At 27.1% G+C, this 19,298-nt stretch overlaps 5 protein-coding genes across 5 annotated transcripts; 3 read left to right on the top strand and 2 right to left on the bottom strand.

Annotated features, from left to right (window-relative positions):
- Nucleotides 1–510: 510 nt before the first annotated feature.
- On the bottom strand, nt 511–2,062 carry OCT59_004161 (uncharacterized protein). The gene is made up of 3 exons (XM_066148112.1): nt 1,374–2,062; nt 1,000–1,298; nt 511–927 (listed from the first exon to the last, which is right to left on the bottom strand). Exons 1-3 carry the CDS (start codon nt 2,048–2,050, stop codon nt 548–550), a joined length of 1,356 nt encoding a protein of 451 aa, XP_065996744.1. The 5' UTR covers nt 2,051–2,062; the 3' UTR covers nt 511–547.
- A 195-nt stretch (nt 2,063–2,257) lies between these two features.
- On the top strand, nt 2,258–4,564 carry OCT59_004162 (uncharacterized protein; the record flags this gene model as incomplete). Its single annotated transcript, XM_025320280.2, has 11 exons — nt 2,258–2,373; nt 2,443–2,572; nt 2,665–2,769; nt 2,859–2,919; nt 2,986–3,134; nt 3,213–3,551; nt 3,623–3,714; nt 3,795–3,838; nt 3,921–3,992; nt 4,071–4,124; nt 4,213–4,564. The coding sequence occupies 11 exons, from the start codon at nt 2,258–2,260 to the stop codon at nt 4,446–4,448; spliced, it is 1,398 nt and encodes a 465-aa protein (XP_025171725.1). The 3' UTR covers nt 4,449–4,564.
- Nucleotides 4,565–5,231: 667 nt separating this feature from the next.
- OCT59_004163 (uncharacterized protein) lies at nt 5,232–6,468 on the top strand. The gene is made up of 5 exons (XM_025320281.2): nt 5,232–5,477; nt 5,553–5,771; nt 5,844–5,934; nt 6,011–6,105; nt 6,170–6,468. Exons 1-5 carry the CDS (start codon nt 5,365–5,367, stop codon nt 6,294–6,296), a joined length of 645 nt encoding a protein of 214 aa, XP_025171726.1. The 5' UTR covers nt 5,232–5,364; the 3' UTR covers nt 6,297–6,468.
- Nucleotides 6,469–6,648: 180 nt separating this feature from the next.
- On the top strand, nt 6,649–9,909 carry OCT59_004164 (uncharacterized protein). The gene is made up of 8 exons (XM_025311420.2): nt 6,649–6,874; nt 7,208–7,389; nt 7,661–7,828; nt 8,016–8,075; nt 8,169–8,397; nt 8,463–8,862; nt 8,937–9,159; nt 9,232–9,909. Exons 1-8 carry the CDS (start codon nt 6,757–6,759, stop codon nt 9,256–9,258), a joined length of 1,407 nt encoding a protein of 468 aa, XP_025171727.1. The 5' UTR covers nt 6,649–6,756; the 3' UTR covers nt 9,259–9,909.
- A 1,812-nt stretch (nt 9,910–11,721) lies between these two features.
- Nucleotides 11,722–15,569, bottom strand: OCT59_004165 (uncharacterized protein; the record flags this gene model as incomplete). The annotated part of the gene is made up of 9 exons (XM_066148114.1): nt 11,722–12,010; nt 12,204–12,259; nt 12,332–12,375; nt 12,439–12,684; nt 12,909–13,701; nt 13,765–14,184; nt 14,257–14,475; nt 14,547–14,699; nt 14,922–15,569. The coding sequence occupies 9 exons, from the start codon at nt 15,567–15,569 to the stop codon at nt 11,722–11,724; spliced, it is 2,868 nt and encodes a 955-aa protein (XP_065996745.1).
- Nucleotides 15,570–19,298: the final 3,729 nt, after the last annotated feature.

The following is a 19,298-nucleotide window of genomic DNA, read 5'->3' on the forward strand; positions in this document are numbered from 1 at the left end:
AAAGTAGTTTAATCACGTGAAGGTAAATCTGATAAATTTTTTTTATTGTAGTACAGTTAGTGATCGTCTTTTTTTTCTTTTTTTTCAGCTTTCAACGATGCGCGAAGAAACAAAGGTTTGTTAAAAATATTATAAAGCATGTGCATAATTTTGTCTTTAAACTAACTAATACCTTATTAGGAAAAAATACTTAAAGCTATAGAAATTACCAAAACTATTGTTCATTGGGGATTTATTCCATTTATACTCTATCTCGGTAGGTAGAATTTTTTTTTTTTTAACAAATTTAGGACCACCATTTTAATGTGCCTTAAATTGTAGGTTTTAGTCGAAGCGAACCAAAACCCTCCTTGATTAGGTAAGTTTTTTCATAAAAAATCAACATAATCCTTGTATTTAATTTGAATAAATTTTTTTTAAATTTAAATGTAGGATGATTAGTCCTCTTGCCTAAAGAACAATATTCAATGAACACGCGTAATAAATATATTATTTTTTATTAATTGTTTTAAAATATCATTATGTTTGCTTTTTATTAAAAATTCATTTATAAAGAAGTAGCGGAAGAAAATCCACTTATAGGATTAGATAATTTCATTGAATTCGCAGAATTTGTAACTAAATTATCGGTAGTAGTGTTCAATATCGAGTCTTGAGGTGTATTTTTTGAGAAAGAATTACTACCATTATTAGAGTTACTTGAATTTGAATTTGAAGGAGACATTCCAACAAAACCTCTTCTGTCTCTTTTTCTCATAAATAATTTCCAATTATTTTTTAATTTACCTAAAATTCTGTCCATATCTCTTTGATTATCATCATCAGATAAAACTGATGATAGAATATAAGACATTTGTAGCATACGAGTTGCTGTATCTGTTACTGGGATACCAGAATCAAAGTCATGAAATAATTTATCAAATGCATCTAAAAAATATTCAAGAAAAAGTCATTAACGAGTTGGATATTATAAAAAAAAATTATTAAGCCAATGAATACCTTCTATACGATTACCCATGGGTAAAATAACATGATCACGGAAACTCTTTAATACTAAACGTCTAATACTTAATTGATTTTGTTGTGTAGTAGAATTATATATTTGTAACGGAAGAAAAACTCCTTCGAAATAAGGAATTACGGTACCAAAATAAAAAGACCATAATTCAACTAATCGTGATACCAATTTTTCATCTGGAACTCCAACTAATTTTCCGTTCAATGTAAACATTCCTGACTCTAAAAGTTCATTTATACCATCATAGAGTAATTGTATCGACCTATCATTTATGCATCGTCTATTATATAAATAAGATTTAATACATTACTTAACATTTTAAATGTGTTTATCATCAAAAGATTGTTTTGCTTACCTTACTAACTCGTTCAAATCCTCAATACTTAATTTTAACCCTTCACCGTTAAATAATGGTAAGACTTTTACCGCCAACGAACCCCAAGTATCATGCTGTTGTCCTGATTGTTCCATTTTCTCCAATTCTTTCGAAGTCACTGAAGAAGTATCATACAGCTGATTCATTTTATGATGTGAAATTGATGATGATGATGGTGTATACGGTATTGATCCGCCGGAAAGTGATTTCTCATGAAAAGTAGTAGAAGATAATGAATACATCGTAGAAGTTGAATGCGATCTTTCCATTTGTGGACTTAATGTTGAATTTGTCATCGAAGAGGATGATGTATTACGACTAGAAAATGATGTTGCCCTCGTTGTACGATAAATTTGAGGAATAAAGGGTAGATTTTGGTTTTGATTCTGTTGTTGAGGAGGATTATTCCATACTCCATCTGTAGAAGTAGGTGTATTGGATGTTCCTGTTTCCGTTGTCGTTCTTTCCGTTCTTTCCGAAGTAACTGAATTAGGTCCTACATAAGTTGAAGCTGAAGAAGAATACGATGGTAAACTTGTACTAATAGGTGCACGAAGATGCGAGAATGATGATGCTGATGATGTAGTTGATGTACTTAAAGAATTAATTGTTGAACGTGGCGATTCGTTAATTTCATTTATCGGATTTAAACTCATGATTTTTTTAATAAAAGAAAAGTTCCATACCATACCATGACGCCATTTATATTGATTTGTTTGGTCGACATTGTGCATGCATATTCATTTAACTTTAAAAAATGCCAGATACCAGGTATCTAATCCCAAAATTGATTCTTTCACTTAATGTGACGCGGTAATCGTTAAAAGAAAAAAAAAAATTTTTTTTTCAAGCAATTTATTAATATGATTTTGGGAAGAATTTGTGCTTGGATCATTTCGACTATTAATTGGCTGTTTAGGCCAAACAGTCGCCGCTTACTAAGAAATGTACCGGAAGCTAAGGAAGTGTCTTCGTCTAGGTAGTATTTTAGTTCGTATATTTCAAAAATAAAATAAACTTCTATTATTTATCATATTTCTTTTAACAGAGTAACAATGACAGAAATAGTTTTGCCCTCACACGCTGATACTCGCGGTTTTGTTTTTGGTGGGGTTGTTTTAGAATGGATAGATCTTGCGGCAGGAACATCCGCAAAAAAACATGCCGTCTATCCATGTGTAAAGTGTAGTGTTTAACAACAAATTTCCATCAAATCGCGTCATTTATTATTATATTTGAATTAATTAATGTATCCCGTTTCATTATATAGGTTTCGAGGAGTGTTGACGCTGTTCATTTTATGCATCCTATTAGAGTTGGCGATTTTCTTATAATACAGGCTAGTGTAAATAGAGCTTGGAATACTTCGATGGAGGTTAGCTGATTAATATAATAATTTTGCATTTTATGGTTATATTATCGCGATCTACCATTTTTATTATTGTTGTTGTTGTCGTCACCTAGGTTGGTGTACGTGTTGAAACCGAAAATGCTATTACAGGAAAGCGAAGATATTGCTGTCATGGTAATATTCTTATTTAATCGATTAGTTTTGGTAACATTTCATTAATTACTTTAAATTATGTATCAGCATATTTGACGTTTGTTGCTCTAAGCCCGGGTAATGACAAACGTGCTGGAAGTCCAAGATATAATACTACCACCGCAAAAGTACCCCGTATTATTTCAGTAACACCGATTGAGCAGCAACGTTATGACAATGCCGAAACCAGAAGGCAGGTAAAGATCAGTTAAAATTTTGTCTAATTATTAACTAATACGAGATACATATTGATTCGTTCGATTTTTTTTTTGCAGGCTCGTGTAACTAAATTAAAACATACAGATGATAAAGGCCACCGTGAACAACATAAACTAGAAGCATTAAGAGAACTTATGCGCGAATGGTCAGAGCATCGCAATACAGAAACAAAGAGTACTGCAGAGTTACCGCCCCTTTTACAAGAACCTGAAACGTATAATGAACAAAATGAAGAAGGTGGTACTGACGCTAATGATCCTGCAAAATTATATTTAACTCGACGGAGGTCCACATTAAAAGGTGTTTTTCCTGCGCAGCCTGAATCCAAATATATTTCTGAAAGTTTTGCAGAAATTGTAGAAACGGTTTTACCTCAACATGCAAATACATTACAGGTAACGAAATAAAAACTTTTTTGAACCGTTTTTACTTAGTTTGTTTTGATATATTTGTTTTTAAATGAAAGATTACTTTTGGCGGTCAAATTATGAAATGGATGGAACATTGTTGTTTTGTTAGTGCATCAAGACACTCAAGACGGTTCCTATTATTGGCAAGGTTTGATTGGACTCCTTAACTAACAAATTTTAAAATTAAGTGATCTAATTAAAAAATTTTTTTTATCTCAATTATTATAGTATAGATTCTCTTCAGTTTTTTAGACCTACATATGTTGGAGATTGTACGAAATATGAACTAACATTACTAAAGTGTTTTCCTTGATTGGTTGCATTATATTTACATATATTATCATTTCTCAATAGGCATAACCATTCGATCAATTATTTCTCGTTCATTTCATTCAAGTATGGAGGCATATGTATCCGTGGAAGCTGGTAAGTTATATGATATATTTAATAATTTTTCAGTTAGCAGACTTAATAAATTTTTCCCTTAATTTTTTTTATCATTAGTAAACTTAATGACGGGAGAAAGATTCTTTACCAATGATGGTTTTTATACCATGGGTTAGTATTTGTTAACAGTACCCTTCATTACAATTACATGCAAGTCTTTTTTTTTAATTATTGTAATTCATTTGTATTTCGAATTCAGTTGCTGTTGATTTTGCCAATGCCCCAACACCTGTTTCAAATCTCATTCCAGACCGGGAAGAAGAACATGAAATATATAAAGGTGCTGAAGTCAGGAGAACTCTAAGGCTTCAACAACGAAGAGAATTAGTTCAAAAAGAAATGGCTACTCATCCTGAAGAATTTGAAAAGACTCAAGACACTAACTTTGATAGTATTTCTGAGCAAAAAAACTATAATATAGTATCAACTTCCTAGTAGTTCATATTGTTCCTGTTAATATATAAAACTATTTTCTTGTTATTCTGTAAATTTTTTTTTGTAATCAAATATATCACTTTTAAATATAAATTTTTACTAATTTACTACTTTCTAAATAATACAATTGATATTTAAATGTTTTTTGACGAAAATTTATTGGATATATTCAAGCAAAAGTACTTGTTTTTACGTTAAAATTTTTGTATAAATATTATTATATATTTATTAATCTTTCTAAGAAATTTTCAAAAAATAAATAGTAAATATATGGCTTATAATTAAAATTTAGATAATTTAGATAGAAAATTCATTTGCAAAAATAATATCAATGTCTTTATATAATAATTTTTTGCATTATATCAGTACGTATAAGATTTATAATAACATTTTTTATAATTAATAAAAGCAATATATACCAGGGATACAGTAAGGGTGTACGATTTTAATGTACGAACTGGCCGAAGTTAACGTTAACGTTATCACAACCTCAATAAGCTAATATGAGGGATTCTCATATGACTCAGCGTAGATTATATGTTAATTCCGGCCAGAAATTGCGTATTACAGGGGCAGTTTGATGAAATTTATTCACATTTTGCTATGCGTTATTTGTATCCCAAAAAAGCACCAAACTTGTCAATTCAAAGTGGCTATTTTACTACCTATTTTTAGACTGGTAGTACAAAGTCACGTTACCGAAATTTTATTTTCGAATTGCTTATTTTCGGTGAAATATGGTAGATAATAATCCCTAATTGTCACGCAAATTATTTATCACTTACTATCACCTGGATGAAGTTTTACTATAAATTTCTGGCGTCGTCTGCCTACATAGCCATTCTACCAAAAATCGAGTATATATTATAATTATTACTTTTAAAGAGAAACATTTGAATTTTTGTAAGCCGTAAAAATGACTACAGCTGCTAGACCGACATTTGATCCTGCTAGGGGTTACGATAGTAAAGCTCCGACGTTACAGTATAGCTCTCGGGATCTTGCAGCACACACAAAACTTAAATATAGGTAAATAATACTTACCTTACCTTGCGGAATAGTTGTTTCATACTGTCTCTTACTGATCGCTTACCTTCTATAAAGACAAACAGGACAACTCACAAAAGAAGAACTTGAAAAAATAGATCTTAAAGAAGAACTCTTAAAAGCAGAAAGAGAACACTTTGAGACAAATCAAAAAGGAATTTCTTATGATAATTCTGTCACTGAAGAACAATTAGCAGAAAAACGTCGAAGGTTATTAATAGAAGCCGCCGATAAGGATGACAGCGACGACGATGATACTGAAGAGGATAGCGACAGGTATGATAAATTGGTAATTTTAATTAATTTTATGGTATCCAACGGAGCTCAAATAATATTCATTTTGTTCAGTGAAGATTTAGATGAAGAAGATGATGCGCTAGCTTTACAGCATGAATTGGAGAAAATTAGAAAGGAACGTGCAGAAGAAAAGGAACGACAGGTTATTTTCTGATCCTATCTGAATTGTTAGGAATTGGTTTTTTAACTTTATTCACCTGGATTTTTTAATTTCAAAGGAACTCGAAAATTTGGAGGAAGACGAAAGAAAAAAACAAGAAGAAGCTCTAACTGGAAATCCCCTTCTTAATAAAGATTTCAGTGTTAAGCGAAGGTAGTTTAATTCTTTTAAAAAATCTAAGTATGTAGTAAATCCTTACATTAATCCTTTTTTTTAGGTGGGATGACGATGTAATTTTCAAAAATCAAGCACGTGGCGTCGATGATAAACCAAAAAAACGGTTTATTAATGATACTTTGCGCAGTGATTTCCACCGTAAATTTATGAACAAATACGTGAAATAAAGCCGAGTTCTTTTTTAATAACCTATTTAATAGAAAATTTATTATATTATTTTTTACTCACTTTATTAAGATGTATTATTAAAAGTAAATTTACGTAATTGATAAAAATTTATAAATGTTAATTTTTTAATTTTTTTGTGCGAATCTGGTAATAAAGGATTATTAACCATATATATATTGCTAAACTTTACTCAAAAATTAACATAATTACTATTTTGAAATTTGGTTATTTTAAAACCTTTTTAATCTAGTAATTGTCAGTTTTTCCGAAAATCGATTATCCCAAAACTTCACTAGGGTGTGTTTAAATACACTTACGGAATAGGTTTTATCACAAAGAAATTTTTTTTTTTTCATACCACCAACTTCCGGGCTCACCCAACTCAAATTCTTTCGTTATTGAAATTTTAACCAACTTAAACGTATATAGTATTGAGGTGTATACTCCTCAGAGGAAAAGATGAGTGGTGTTGGATATATTGGGTCTAAGATCAGCCTCATATCAAAGTCTGACATTCGTTATGTGGGCATATTGCATAGCATCAATTCAGCCGATTCAACCGTAGCTCTTGAACAAGGTTTGTTTTTTTGTATATTGGAGTTTTCTTTACTTGGAAATCCTTTTAAGTTTCTATATAGTTTTTTTTACGTTCTTTATAATAAAAGAGTAAAAACACAAAAGTTCCTTTACATCTTGATTTTTTCTTGTCTTGGACAAAAGTTAGTTTGTAAAATTCGAGAGTGGTTCTTTATTTAAGTTCTTAGAAAATTTAATGGCTGAGTGAGTTTTCCAAGCCATAATATTTTCTTGTTTTAACACAATGAAAGGGATTTCAAAAAAAATTTTTGTGTAAAACATTATCGATTAACCATTGTCATTTGTCGATGATTTTCTTTTTCCGTTTGATTAGTTCGTTCTTATGGAACGGAGGGCCGCCGAGGAAGTCCTGCAGAGGAAATTCCTCCTTCTGACAATATTTTTGAATATATAGTGTTTCGTGGTTCAGATGTAAAAGATTTGCACGTCTGTGAAGCTCCTGCTCAACAACAGTCGTTACCTCCTCAAGTTCCTAATGATCCTGCTATTCTTGGGGTGAGAATTAATTTCAATATTAATATTTATCGAATTTAGGTTATTTGACATATCTTATTCGATGTATCCTTAAGCCGTTGTTTTTTTGAAGATATGATGAAAACTTTGGATGAAATTGAAATTCTGAATGCAAAATTTACTGATGCTAATAATTTATGTTGCCTTCCTACTGATTCTTCAAATGTATAGCAAGTTGACTAAAAAATAAAATAACACGTACTCCCTAAAACAAAATCTCAAAATTTATTTTCATCAAATTTTTAATATTTAGACTACCGCTCCTCGACCACCTAGTTTTCAGAGTTATGCTCCTCCACCACCGATGGGAGTACAACCACCTAATTTCGCTGTGAGCCCGTTTTATATTCAACAAGTAGCTGCTGCTGCTTCATTTCAGCAACAGCCGCAATATTGGCAACAACCACATCCTCAATCACAGGTAAATTTTTTTTTTTTATTTAATGCATGTACAATAAATGAAACTTACACTTGATGAAAAATTCTTGTGAATCTAAGTAATCTTTTGTTGTCATTATTTTTATTTTTTATCAACTTTATAATCCGTAATAATTTGTTTAAAATTCACGTTTGAATTTAACCTTCCCATTCCCCTTTGGAACGGATAGCTAAATAATAACATTTCAGAATCCGCTGCCAAAGAAGCTGAACAATCAAAGCAATTACAGGTCTGCAGTTTTGGCAGCAAAATTTACTCAATGATTAACACAGCTCCTATATAGGTCCATGTTTCACACCAATACCTAACTCCTTGAATACAGAAAGAACATTCAGCACCTGACAAGATTGAAGAACCTAGACCGGAAAAGCAATCTTCAGTCAAAAACTTCGCCAAGACGGGTACGAGTTCACGGTCTACCGTTACGACTAATAATAGAAATAATGATGCTACAGCGGAAATACCGTCAACGTCCGCCGTCGAAAACTTGGCCAAAAAAGTTAGTGAAATTAATTTAACGACAACAAAAGAAACTAATGTTGAAAAACAAGGTTTATATAGTTTTTTTTTTGGTGATTGTTTATAATTCTTATTTACTAACTTAATTTATTTGTAGCAACTGTAAACAATCATGCTCGTCCTTCTGCTCCAAGTAATAATAGACTTCCTGGTATGGGCGGACATCTTTTGCAACAAAATCGTAGAGGTGGTCGTGGCAGTCGGCGAAGTTACAACCAGAATTATGATCGAAACAGGATTCCTGTTCCTCAATCTGATTTCGATTTTGAATCTTCGAATGCCAAGTTCAATAAAGAAGAGATTGTCAAGGAAGTTGTTAAAAAAATTCATCCAAATGATCAAAAAGAAGAAGAACCTGTAGATGGACATGAAGAAGAGGAAGAAGAAGATATTTTGATACCACCTGCTGAAAGTTATTATGATAGGAACAAATCATTTTTTGATAATATTTCTTGCGAAACTAAAGAACGTTTAGAACAACAAGGTCCTGATGGCCGGTAAGTTTTTGTAAATCAATTCATTTTTTCAATAGTATATGGTATCTTTTTTAACTCTTCCCGATAAATATCAGTCGCAGTTTATCTGTTGCTGAAAGACGACAAAAGCAATCAGAAGAAAGACGTCTGAATCTTGAAACTTTTGGACAAGTATCAATTGATGGTGGAAGATATCGTGGAAGTTATCGTGGTCGCGGCTATAGAGGAAGTAGAGGAGGATACCGTGGAAGTCGTGGCAGTGGAAGTGGCGGTTATAGAGGAGGATATTCTAACAATTTTCGAGGGAATAATTATAGGGTAAGTATGCAATTAATTGTTTTTTTAGAGATTTTTGATCATTTCAAGTACTTATTCTCTTATTTTCTTCAGCAACAATTGCAACAACAACAATCATGAATAAAAAGAATTATAATTTTTAAAGGCGTATTTTTTTTGTATTTGTCTAGTTTTTTATTCTTATTTTCTTATATATCCTTATTGGTGAATCATCAGTTTGGTTTTGTCGTCGCTCATATCACCACTATTTTCACTTTACCACCTACCTGGTATTTTTTTAATATCTAATTCGAGATTTGTATAAAAGAAATTGAGGAGAAGCTAATATATAATAAAAAAAAAGAATGAGAAAGTAGAAGAGGAAAGAAAAAAAAACGGAATAATGGGAATAAAAAGGGAAGGGAAAAATAAGTTAAAAAAAATAATAGGTGCATTTTTTATATACAAAAGTGAGTTTTAAATTTGATATGTATTTGTAGTCTTATTAAAACTGGTGAATGATTTTTAGTAGGAAAATAATGCTCTTTTATTATTTCTTTACATATATATATTTTTTAATACAAGGTTAAATTTGTATAAAGTTAGTTATAAACACTAAATTTGGTCTAAGTTAAATTTATAAAACTGGCTAGTATTAAATCAAATTTTACATAATTTATATAATTATATTAATAACAATATATTATAAAATTTTATTCAAATATAAGCATTAGCAGTAATTAACTTATCCTAAAATATATAACCAGTTAAATCCTACAAATATAATAATTTAATTATAATTAAATTTCTTATCTGTTATTTTAAATTTTACTTCTACTGTTAGTCTGTTATATATTATTTTATTATATTTATTAAATAAATTAAATATTAAATTAAACATTATTATACAATTTATAAAATTAATAATTGCATTTTTGTAATATAAAAAAATAATAGATTTATTTATAAAATAAATATTGTAATATAATAATTAACTGTATATTTACAAATGGATTTTGTTTTTTATCACATTTGCAATATATTACACTTCCATATAAAAGTCAAACTAGCATTCTAAACTCTTTTTAATATACTAAGTAAAATTGTAAAACAGGCCAAAAAATATATATATTATATAATTTTTAAAGTGGTATAATAGGTATATACATAAAAAATGTAAAAAAAAATTAATAAAAAATAAAGAATTAGAAAATTTAGCAAGAATTAGTATATTTATTATATAAAAATTGCCAAAAAAGGTGAAGCAATATATTACATATATGAAAAAATAATAAATTCTTTACAAATAATATAAAAAAATTAAAAATTAACAATATAATTTAATAGAATAATATTATATATATTTTTCTATTTCTTTTTTTTATAGATTATTTTTCTTTTCTTCTCTAAATATATTTTTTTTTATTTTCACAGCACATTTATGTTCTAATATTACAAAGATTATAAATATATGAATATTATTCACAACTATCTAACATTATTAGAATACAAATTACTTGTAATACTAATATAAAATATCTTATTATGTTGTAATATTAGAATCAAGTTATATGATAATCATATAATAGAATAAATATTTAACTAAAGAATAATTAAAAGCTGATTGAAGAATAAATTATTAACCAAATATAAAATGAATAAATTATTAATTAATAGATAAATTATGATAGTATAACAAAATTAAAAGAATTATTTATAATTACAAATAATAATTAATTAATTATAATCAACTATAATAATTTATAATTAGTCATAGAAACAATTAAAATAGATAGAAAGATTATTATATTATCATTAATAATTATTAGTAAAAAGAAATTTTTAGAAGTTTTTGAAATCTTTTAAAACTTTAATTATATAGTAGTTTAATCATTAATTACAAGTTTCAAAATATTTTTAAATAGTAGTTTAATTAATAAAACTTTAAAATATATAAAAAGATAGAAATTCAATAGTTATCATTTTAAGAATGTATATAAATAAAAATTATTATTAAATAAAAATATATTTTTATTTAGTTTTTTACTTCAAGTCACCGGGAGTGATCATTACCGTTGGCCAGAATTATCAATTTTTACCAGCACTATATTTTTTTAATGCTAGTCGATCATCATAATTTCAGTTACCGGTAATCATTACCCCCGGTGATAGTTAGAAAAATTCTTTTATTTAAAGCTAAATAATATTTAAAATATTACCTAATAGTATATATATTGTTACTCATGTTTACCACCTGAAGTATCAATACAACTTTATTATTATGCTTAATTGCCGATCCGTCTAAGAACGGCACTATCGTATATGTAAAAAAGGGGTTAAATTTAACGAATTTGTGATAAATGCGAAAATTCTAGAAAGGAAATCTCATAAATTACGCACTAGCTTTAAATGAAAGTCACATGATATATAAAAAAAAACCTGAAAATTAAGAAAATGAAAAAAAAATTATATATTCATATGTAAAAAAAAAAGTTTACTATGTACGCGCGCCAGATTTCCACTTCAAAAATAATGAAATTTCGTATTTTACTATATTTTATTATATAATTTACATATAATTTACATACAAGAAATATATAAATATTAGTTTTGAGATAACTTTTCAGTCTCTTCTATCGAACTATGCTCTGCAGCTTCCATTGCTTGAAGTGCCATTGCATGTTTCCAACCTCGTGAAAATGAAGTTATCCAGTTGGCAATAGTAGATTCCTTTGGCACCTCATTCTCATCTATTTCCCCTTCCTGTACTCGTTGCAACAGTTCACTTCGCATTTCTGCAGCTGTCATTTTTTTTCTTGGATTAGCAGTACCTGCATGAAACATTATTTCAAGAAGATTCTTGACGTATATAGGTATTCGTTTTACCGGTTCTCTAGTTTTTTGATTTTGTTATAACGCCCAACCAGAAATAAAAATCTCCCAACTAAATCGAAAATACTTATTAGTAACTTTATTATATAAAGAGGTAGTGATGGCAATCAGTGACTAAGAATGTGATGATGACAACTGTAATGACGATGATAAAAGTGAAAATAAAAATGAAGGGAGAAAATAAGAGTGAGTACCTTTTGCGTTCCAGATCTATTTCTGTTTCATTTATGGAATCAACATCTGTAATTTTCTGCATTATGTATATAGTTAGTATATTTATGATTTTTATTTATCAATCAGAGTTATCTTATAACTAACTTACTAATTCATTCATTTGATTTTCTAAACTTTCAATAGTATCAGTATCTAAAGTAAAAATAAATCAATTAGACCACCTAATTCAAAATTAATTTTATTGGAAAATTATACCTTGATGATCGATCTTTGGTATATTCCAAGATTTTTGTGGGTTTGAATGTTCTGAAATAATGGGATCTGGCTTGACAATTATTCGATTTTTAACAATTTTTTGGATTTTATTGGGTGAAAATTTGTTTAACTCGCCAAATTTTGGTAAAGGTCGTGCATAAATATATCCAGCTTCTTCACCATCATATACCCAGGTAAATTCATTCCAATTTCGGATTCCTGTAATAGTTCCTATTTTTTGTTTTTCTTTTATAAATTCAAAAATAAATGTTATTTTATTTTTAAAATTACAATATAATAAAATAAAATTTACTTGTTCTGTTATTACGTTGAAGATTTGCTTTACATGAGTCACAAATAGACCTTTAATCGCCATTTCGAATATCTTCGTGACGAATTTCATGTGAAGTTTAAGCATGTGACTTGATTGCATGTATGTCTTAGTAAATGAATAATTCTTAGTTGTATACCAATTTCAGACTGGAAATCAAAAATAATAACCAAAAATATCCTTACTTGTGCATGGTGAGAATCTATGGTGGATTTTGCCTCACCAGCCTCTAGAAAAATCCATTTATTAATATATACATCATACCACTCTTTCCAATGGGATAGTATTATCATCAATTCTGTATTATGATAGTGTCCCCCATTGTCAGATATAATAGTTATATATTTAGGTTTTTTTTCAAGTGTTTCTAATACTCCATGTAATGATGATGCCGTAAACCAAGCATCTTGCTTGGTATCTCCACTCCAGTGATCGTAAGCGTTAATATTGAGATTATCAGTATTTTGTTCTTTAGTGTATAGTAAAACAGTATGCAAAGTCCATCCACGCTTTCCAAACCACTCATCCTTTGTTTCTCTTGCTTTTTTAGGATTAATTCGCATCTTATAATCCACAATCATCAAAGCTTCATCATCATCAAGCTGGGAGAGAATAGCAGGCAATTGTGCATTTAGGTAAATTTTACGAGCATGATGTGACATAAATGCAATCAATTGTTTTTGGTAGCCATCAAGATTTTCATGTTGATCTAACGGCAAATGTTTTTTTAAATTTTCGAAAAAAATAAATAGATTCTTACAATTAATACAAGTATTGGAATGTATTTCTTCACAATCACCAAAAGCATGTCGTAAGCAATGCGACAAACAAGAATTATGAACTGCAATTCCATTTTGTGATACATTCAATTGCTTCGGATAATCTCTTCTAAGATAGCATCGTAAATTTTGAGCAACTCCAATCAATTCATTCTATTATAAAGAAATATGAGATGGATTCAATATTATTGATTATTAAAATTATCAAGAACTTACCCGAAGTAATAGGTTTGTAATATTGATATTTACTAGTTCTTCAATATTTGCAAATACTTGATATCCACATTCATTACATTCTGAACAAAGTCCACCCAAATTTTCCTTATATACGAAGCGTTTACCATTCAACTGTGTCATAAAAGATGTTCTCTTCATCCCATTTGGATATTTTTCATGAAATTGATTCCATAAGGCTTGCTTGTGATCTTGTAAATAAAGTACAGGTAGACCACTTTTATTATCAGTTTTATAAGAACTCATATTTACATGTTCTTTTGTAGAAAAGAATAATTCAAACTGTTTCAATTGTTCAGGGACAAATTTTGTTCGATGAAAAGTTGGTTTATTTAGTACAGGTGCTCCATAACCATTTGTTCGTGTATATTTACGTGATTCTAAAATGGTATGTCGTCCAACCTTTTAAAATAGTAAGTTGATGAGTTTTTTGGTATTGCTAATAATGTTAGAGATTACATTGAAATTACTTACACCCAAATTTTCTTGTAATTCATCATAGGTAAAATCATCTGCAATAATTGAAAGTATTCTGCGCTTCCCATCAAAATTTTTTTTATTATCTTTTAATGTATGATTGAAGCATTGCCAAAAGGTCTGAGTCGAATTTTCAACAAGAATTCCCATTTGATATAATTGAGTAAGTAATGCATAATCTTGCTTTGGACAGCTGGATTTTGACCAAAATTGATACTAACAAAGAAATTTGTAATTAGTTTTTTTTATAGAATTATTTGCAAGTAATATTTTCTATATTAAAATACCTGACTTGTCTCATGTGTCCAAGGGGTTACATCATGAGCGCCAGCAGCACGAAGAAAAGTTTTCCATGCTCCCAGTTCACGCGAACTAAATTGATAGTCTACAGGGTATATTTCTTGCAATTCGTTATTTAGTTCAATTAGAGGACTTTCTTGCTTTTTCCATTTTACAAATAATTGATGCCAATTAATATTTGCAATTGTTCGTCATCTTAGATGAAAATTAAAAAGTGATTTCATATTAGAATAATTATCCCATTCTTGAGGTGAACATGTTGGCACTTTCTGTTTTTGATTTAGAGATTGAATCATATGGTTGTCAATACCAAAAAGTTGATTGCTATTGAATTTTTTTATTAAATCTGAATTTTTCCATACATCAATTGGACTCTCACCTTCAATTATACGTTTGCATTTTTGATTTTGATGAATTTCAAGAATACATTTAGTTTCTTCAATTTTGGAAATAAATAATGCCATCGTATTTCCACGATACTTATTATAAAGAAGTGAAGATTTATATCCCGGTCCAGCGTAAAACCAATCAGTTCGTGATGAATATCCTACTCCATACACAAAAATTTTAATTTGTTCAAGTGAAATTAAACGAGGGACGAAAAAAACATCTTTACATAGTTCTTTTATTATATTTTCATCATTCCATCCCATTATTTGTACGCCAGAATAACGTGTTTTTGTTTCAAAGATCTTAAAATAAACTTCGGAAATTGCATTAGTTGGGTCATTGGCAATTTCTACAATATTTTCACTTTGACACAAGTATCCTGGTAAAAAATTGTTGTTCTCTTTATTGCCAGCAACTATTGTTACAATAAATTCATGCTCATTAAGTATTATTTTGCTTTTTTGCTGCACGCGAATAGGTAAATAAACCGTTTCGTTAGAATCTTTATTAAGATCGGATAAAAAGTGCCACCAATAGCGGGAATATGGACCATAATGAAGCGCTTCAACAAGTTCTCCAGGTGAAATAAGAGAAACATCAGCTTGGCGGTGTTTTTTCATTATGTAATGGGCGGGAATTTACTACACGCGTGAGATGTAAAAAACGCTTTTTTTTATTATCGTTATTATTCCCGAATTTTATTAGTAACGCAGTGCCAATTTTAGACAGATCGGCAATTAATTTAGATTTATATAAAATTATATAAATATTTAGCTAATATATATCAATCACTATATATATAATAAAATTTAAAGGCTAATTTTTTTTATTATAATAGTTATATTAAAAATTATGATACTATATAATTATTAATATTAATATATAATTTATATATATAGATTAAAATCAGCTAAAATAAATTTTATTGGTTAAAATTGATGATTTTTGAATTTATAATTCTGGCTAAATATTTCTAATTTTAGCTAATTTTATAATGTTAATTTAAATTTGATAAAAATTAAAAAATGCAAATTAAATGTAATATTATATTACTATTATATTTATATAAAATAATTTTTAAACTAAATATAAGAAATAATACTTTTTAATGATATCAAAAAATGTATTGAAAAATTTTTGTTATTTAAAGTAGATTTTAACTAGAAATTGATATATTTTTTTTATTAAAAATAAAGAATAATAAAAAAATTTGAAATTTATCAAATATAATAAATAATTTAAAATTTTAAATTAAAACTAGAAACTAGAAAGTATTTTATATAATTTTATAATAAAAAAACTTAAAAAATAATAACTTAGTAAATTTTCAAATAAATCCAAAATCTATAAAAAAAAAATTTTTTTTTTATTTTATTTATATAATAATATTACAAATTTTTTATTATTTCAATAATTTTACTTATAAAACAAACTATTTTAGAACAATTTAAATATTAAAAAAAAATAAACAAAAATGGATTTACTAAAAAAAATGAAAATTTTGTAGTTTTTTTTTTAATTTAAAAATTTTATCATTATTTCATATTAAAAAATGGAAAAATTTGATAAATTTAATAATAAACAAAAATCTAATTAGGTGACTGATTTTATTAATTTAATAAAAGCTGTTTTTTAAAAAAATTACACTTAAAAATAAAAATATTTATTATTAATTAAAGGATTTTCATTAAAATTTTATTGAAATAAAAATTCTTTTTTTTATTAAAAAATCAATTTTTTGTATTTATATAAAATTTACCTGAATAATTATTATTAAATCTTTAGAAATTTTTTTTTTCTCTTGCAAAATTACATATATTTTTATTATTAAAATTATATATTTATCTAAACTTTTAAAAGAATTTTAAAAAAGTTTATTTTTTGGATATTGCTAAATATCACCAGTGGTGATCGTCACTACATGTAAAATATTTCAAAAATTTTTGACCGAGATATTCTTCTAATTAAAATATAAATATTATTACTATATGTAAATTTATGAGTAGAACAAGTTTCCTTTAGATTATAAAGGCTATTGTTTAGATAGTTTTTGAGAAAAACAGGAAAGTTTGATTTAATAAGTAAAATACAATTTTTGTTTTAAAAAAGATTTTTTTTAGTCAAATTTTCAAAATTTTAGTGTGATTAATATCTACTCAGGTTTGTTTTATACATTTATTATTTAAATTGAAATTTTTGAAAAAAAATTTATGGTGTGCTTTTTAACTCTGGCTAAAATTATAATTTTCAGCCAGAATTAAGTGATGTGGTGACGATCATCACTAGTGATATTTAGCAATACCCTTATTTTTTAATGTAAATTTATTATATATGAAAAGAAAAAATAATTTTAAAGATTAGTAAAGTATATAAAATCCTATCAAATTATTTAAAATAAAGTAACTTAAATATAATTATATACATTTTTTTAATATGAAAATAATTTTTATATTATATATATGGTAATTGATATATTTATCATTATCAAAATTGATTAGCTATTCTAAAATTAAGTCCAAAATAAAAATCATCTTTTAAATCTATTATATATATTATTGTAAACTAGTAATCTGTGAAATATATTTAAAAATACATTTAATTTTAAATGGGTAATTTTTCAAAATAGTTTAGATAGTTCTCTTTTAAAATAAATATATATATTTTAATAGAAAATAATAATAGGTACAAATAAACAATAATATTGGAATCAACTACATTTCTCATTTGCTAATCGCTTAGCCATTTTTTCAGTAGAAATGGCTGATAGAAAAGTTTTAACTTTTTTTTACTCAAGTAATGGTAAAATACTTTTGACTTTATTTATAAACTTCCTGAAAATTCTTTTAAAATTTAAATAGACCTTTATCTTCTAATTTTAGTGAAATTACTTAATCTGAAGTGATTTTTACAAAAGATAATTTTACTTTTGCAAAATTTTTTTTCTATAAAGTTTCTAAAAGTTGTAATTATTATATATTAGATAGCTAAGCTTTAAATTCTACAACTAATATAAAGTTTTTCCATTAATTTTTTTATTTTTAAAAGTATTATAAAAGTCTTTCTATAAAGTACAAGTTGAAGTAGAGTTGATCATTTAGAAAGCATCTTTTCATATGGGCTGATTTGTCTACCTTTAATTAAAATATTAATTTTATTACATTTTTATTATACAAAATACTATATAATATACAGTAAATTGGAAATGAGTATTAAAAAATTTTTATTTAATGTTATTATACTATAATTTGGTAAATATTTCTTTTAAATTAATATAATTCTTAGCACTTACTATATATATTAAAAATTTGTATCTTAACTTAAAACGTAAATATCTCCAGGTCCAGTAATCCAATTGGCAAGCTCTTTTTTCGTTCATATAGACCAGATCAAAGGCTTTCCAAAGAGCCTAAATTTATAAAAAATGGATCAGTGGATCCCAAGATATTTGCATTTAAGCATGTTAAAACGTTTGTACCTCAACTTTAAACGTAAATAACTCCAGATCTAATAATTCAATCGGCGAGCACTTTTTTCGCCTATAAAATTCAGAACAAGGGCTTTCCAACGAGTCTAAAATTATAGAAAACGGATCAGTGAATCTTGATATATTTGCGTTTAAAGATAGTAATATAAACTCTGACATAAAATAATTATTTTTATTGTTTGAAAATATTTATTATGATACCATCTTTTATATGATATTTTTATTATACTTTTATAAACATTTATAGCTACTAAGGCTATATAAATTTTTATTTTACTTTACTTACTTTTTAATAATATATGTTAAAAATTCCATATATATGAGAAATGGGTTTTTTATTAGTGAAATGGGGTTTTTTCACAGCTCTTTTACATTTAATAATTTAAGTTTCGCAAATGTAAATTTTTGTTCAACTTATTATTTAGTCAAGTGATCATCAATCAGATGATTTTTTGGTATTATAAAACAATTTTGAGTAACAAAAATTATGAAAATCAATCAATAACTCTTTTTAATGCAGAGTAGACAAATCAGCCCATATGTTCTTTATTATTAGTTAACATTTGAGAAGTTGTAGTTATACTTATCAGCGAAATTAAATTTTTGAATTATGACAGACGTAATTAAAATGCCGTAATTTGCCATAATTATATGTTTTATTAGTAAACATTTGTACTGACGTAATTGTTTTTGGCTATGCTGTAATATTTTGACATTGACTTTTTAATTCTACTGAAAAGTATAGTTGTAGTAGTAAATAAAGAGAACCCTGCCTACTATTAAGATATGTTACTGGTAGAAATTTCACTTTCATATGAAACTTTACCTTAGGATTTGCTTAAATTCTATTGGTTAATTGACTAAA

Source organism: Rhizophagus irregularis, chromosome 12 (assembly GCF_026210795.1).
Source record: "Rhizophagus irregularis chromosome 12, complete sequence".
NCBI classification, from domain to species: Eukaryota; Fungi; Glomeromycota; class Glomeromycetes; order Glomerales; family Glomeraceae; genus Rhizophagus; species Rhizophagus irregularis.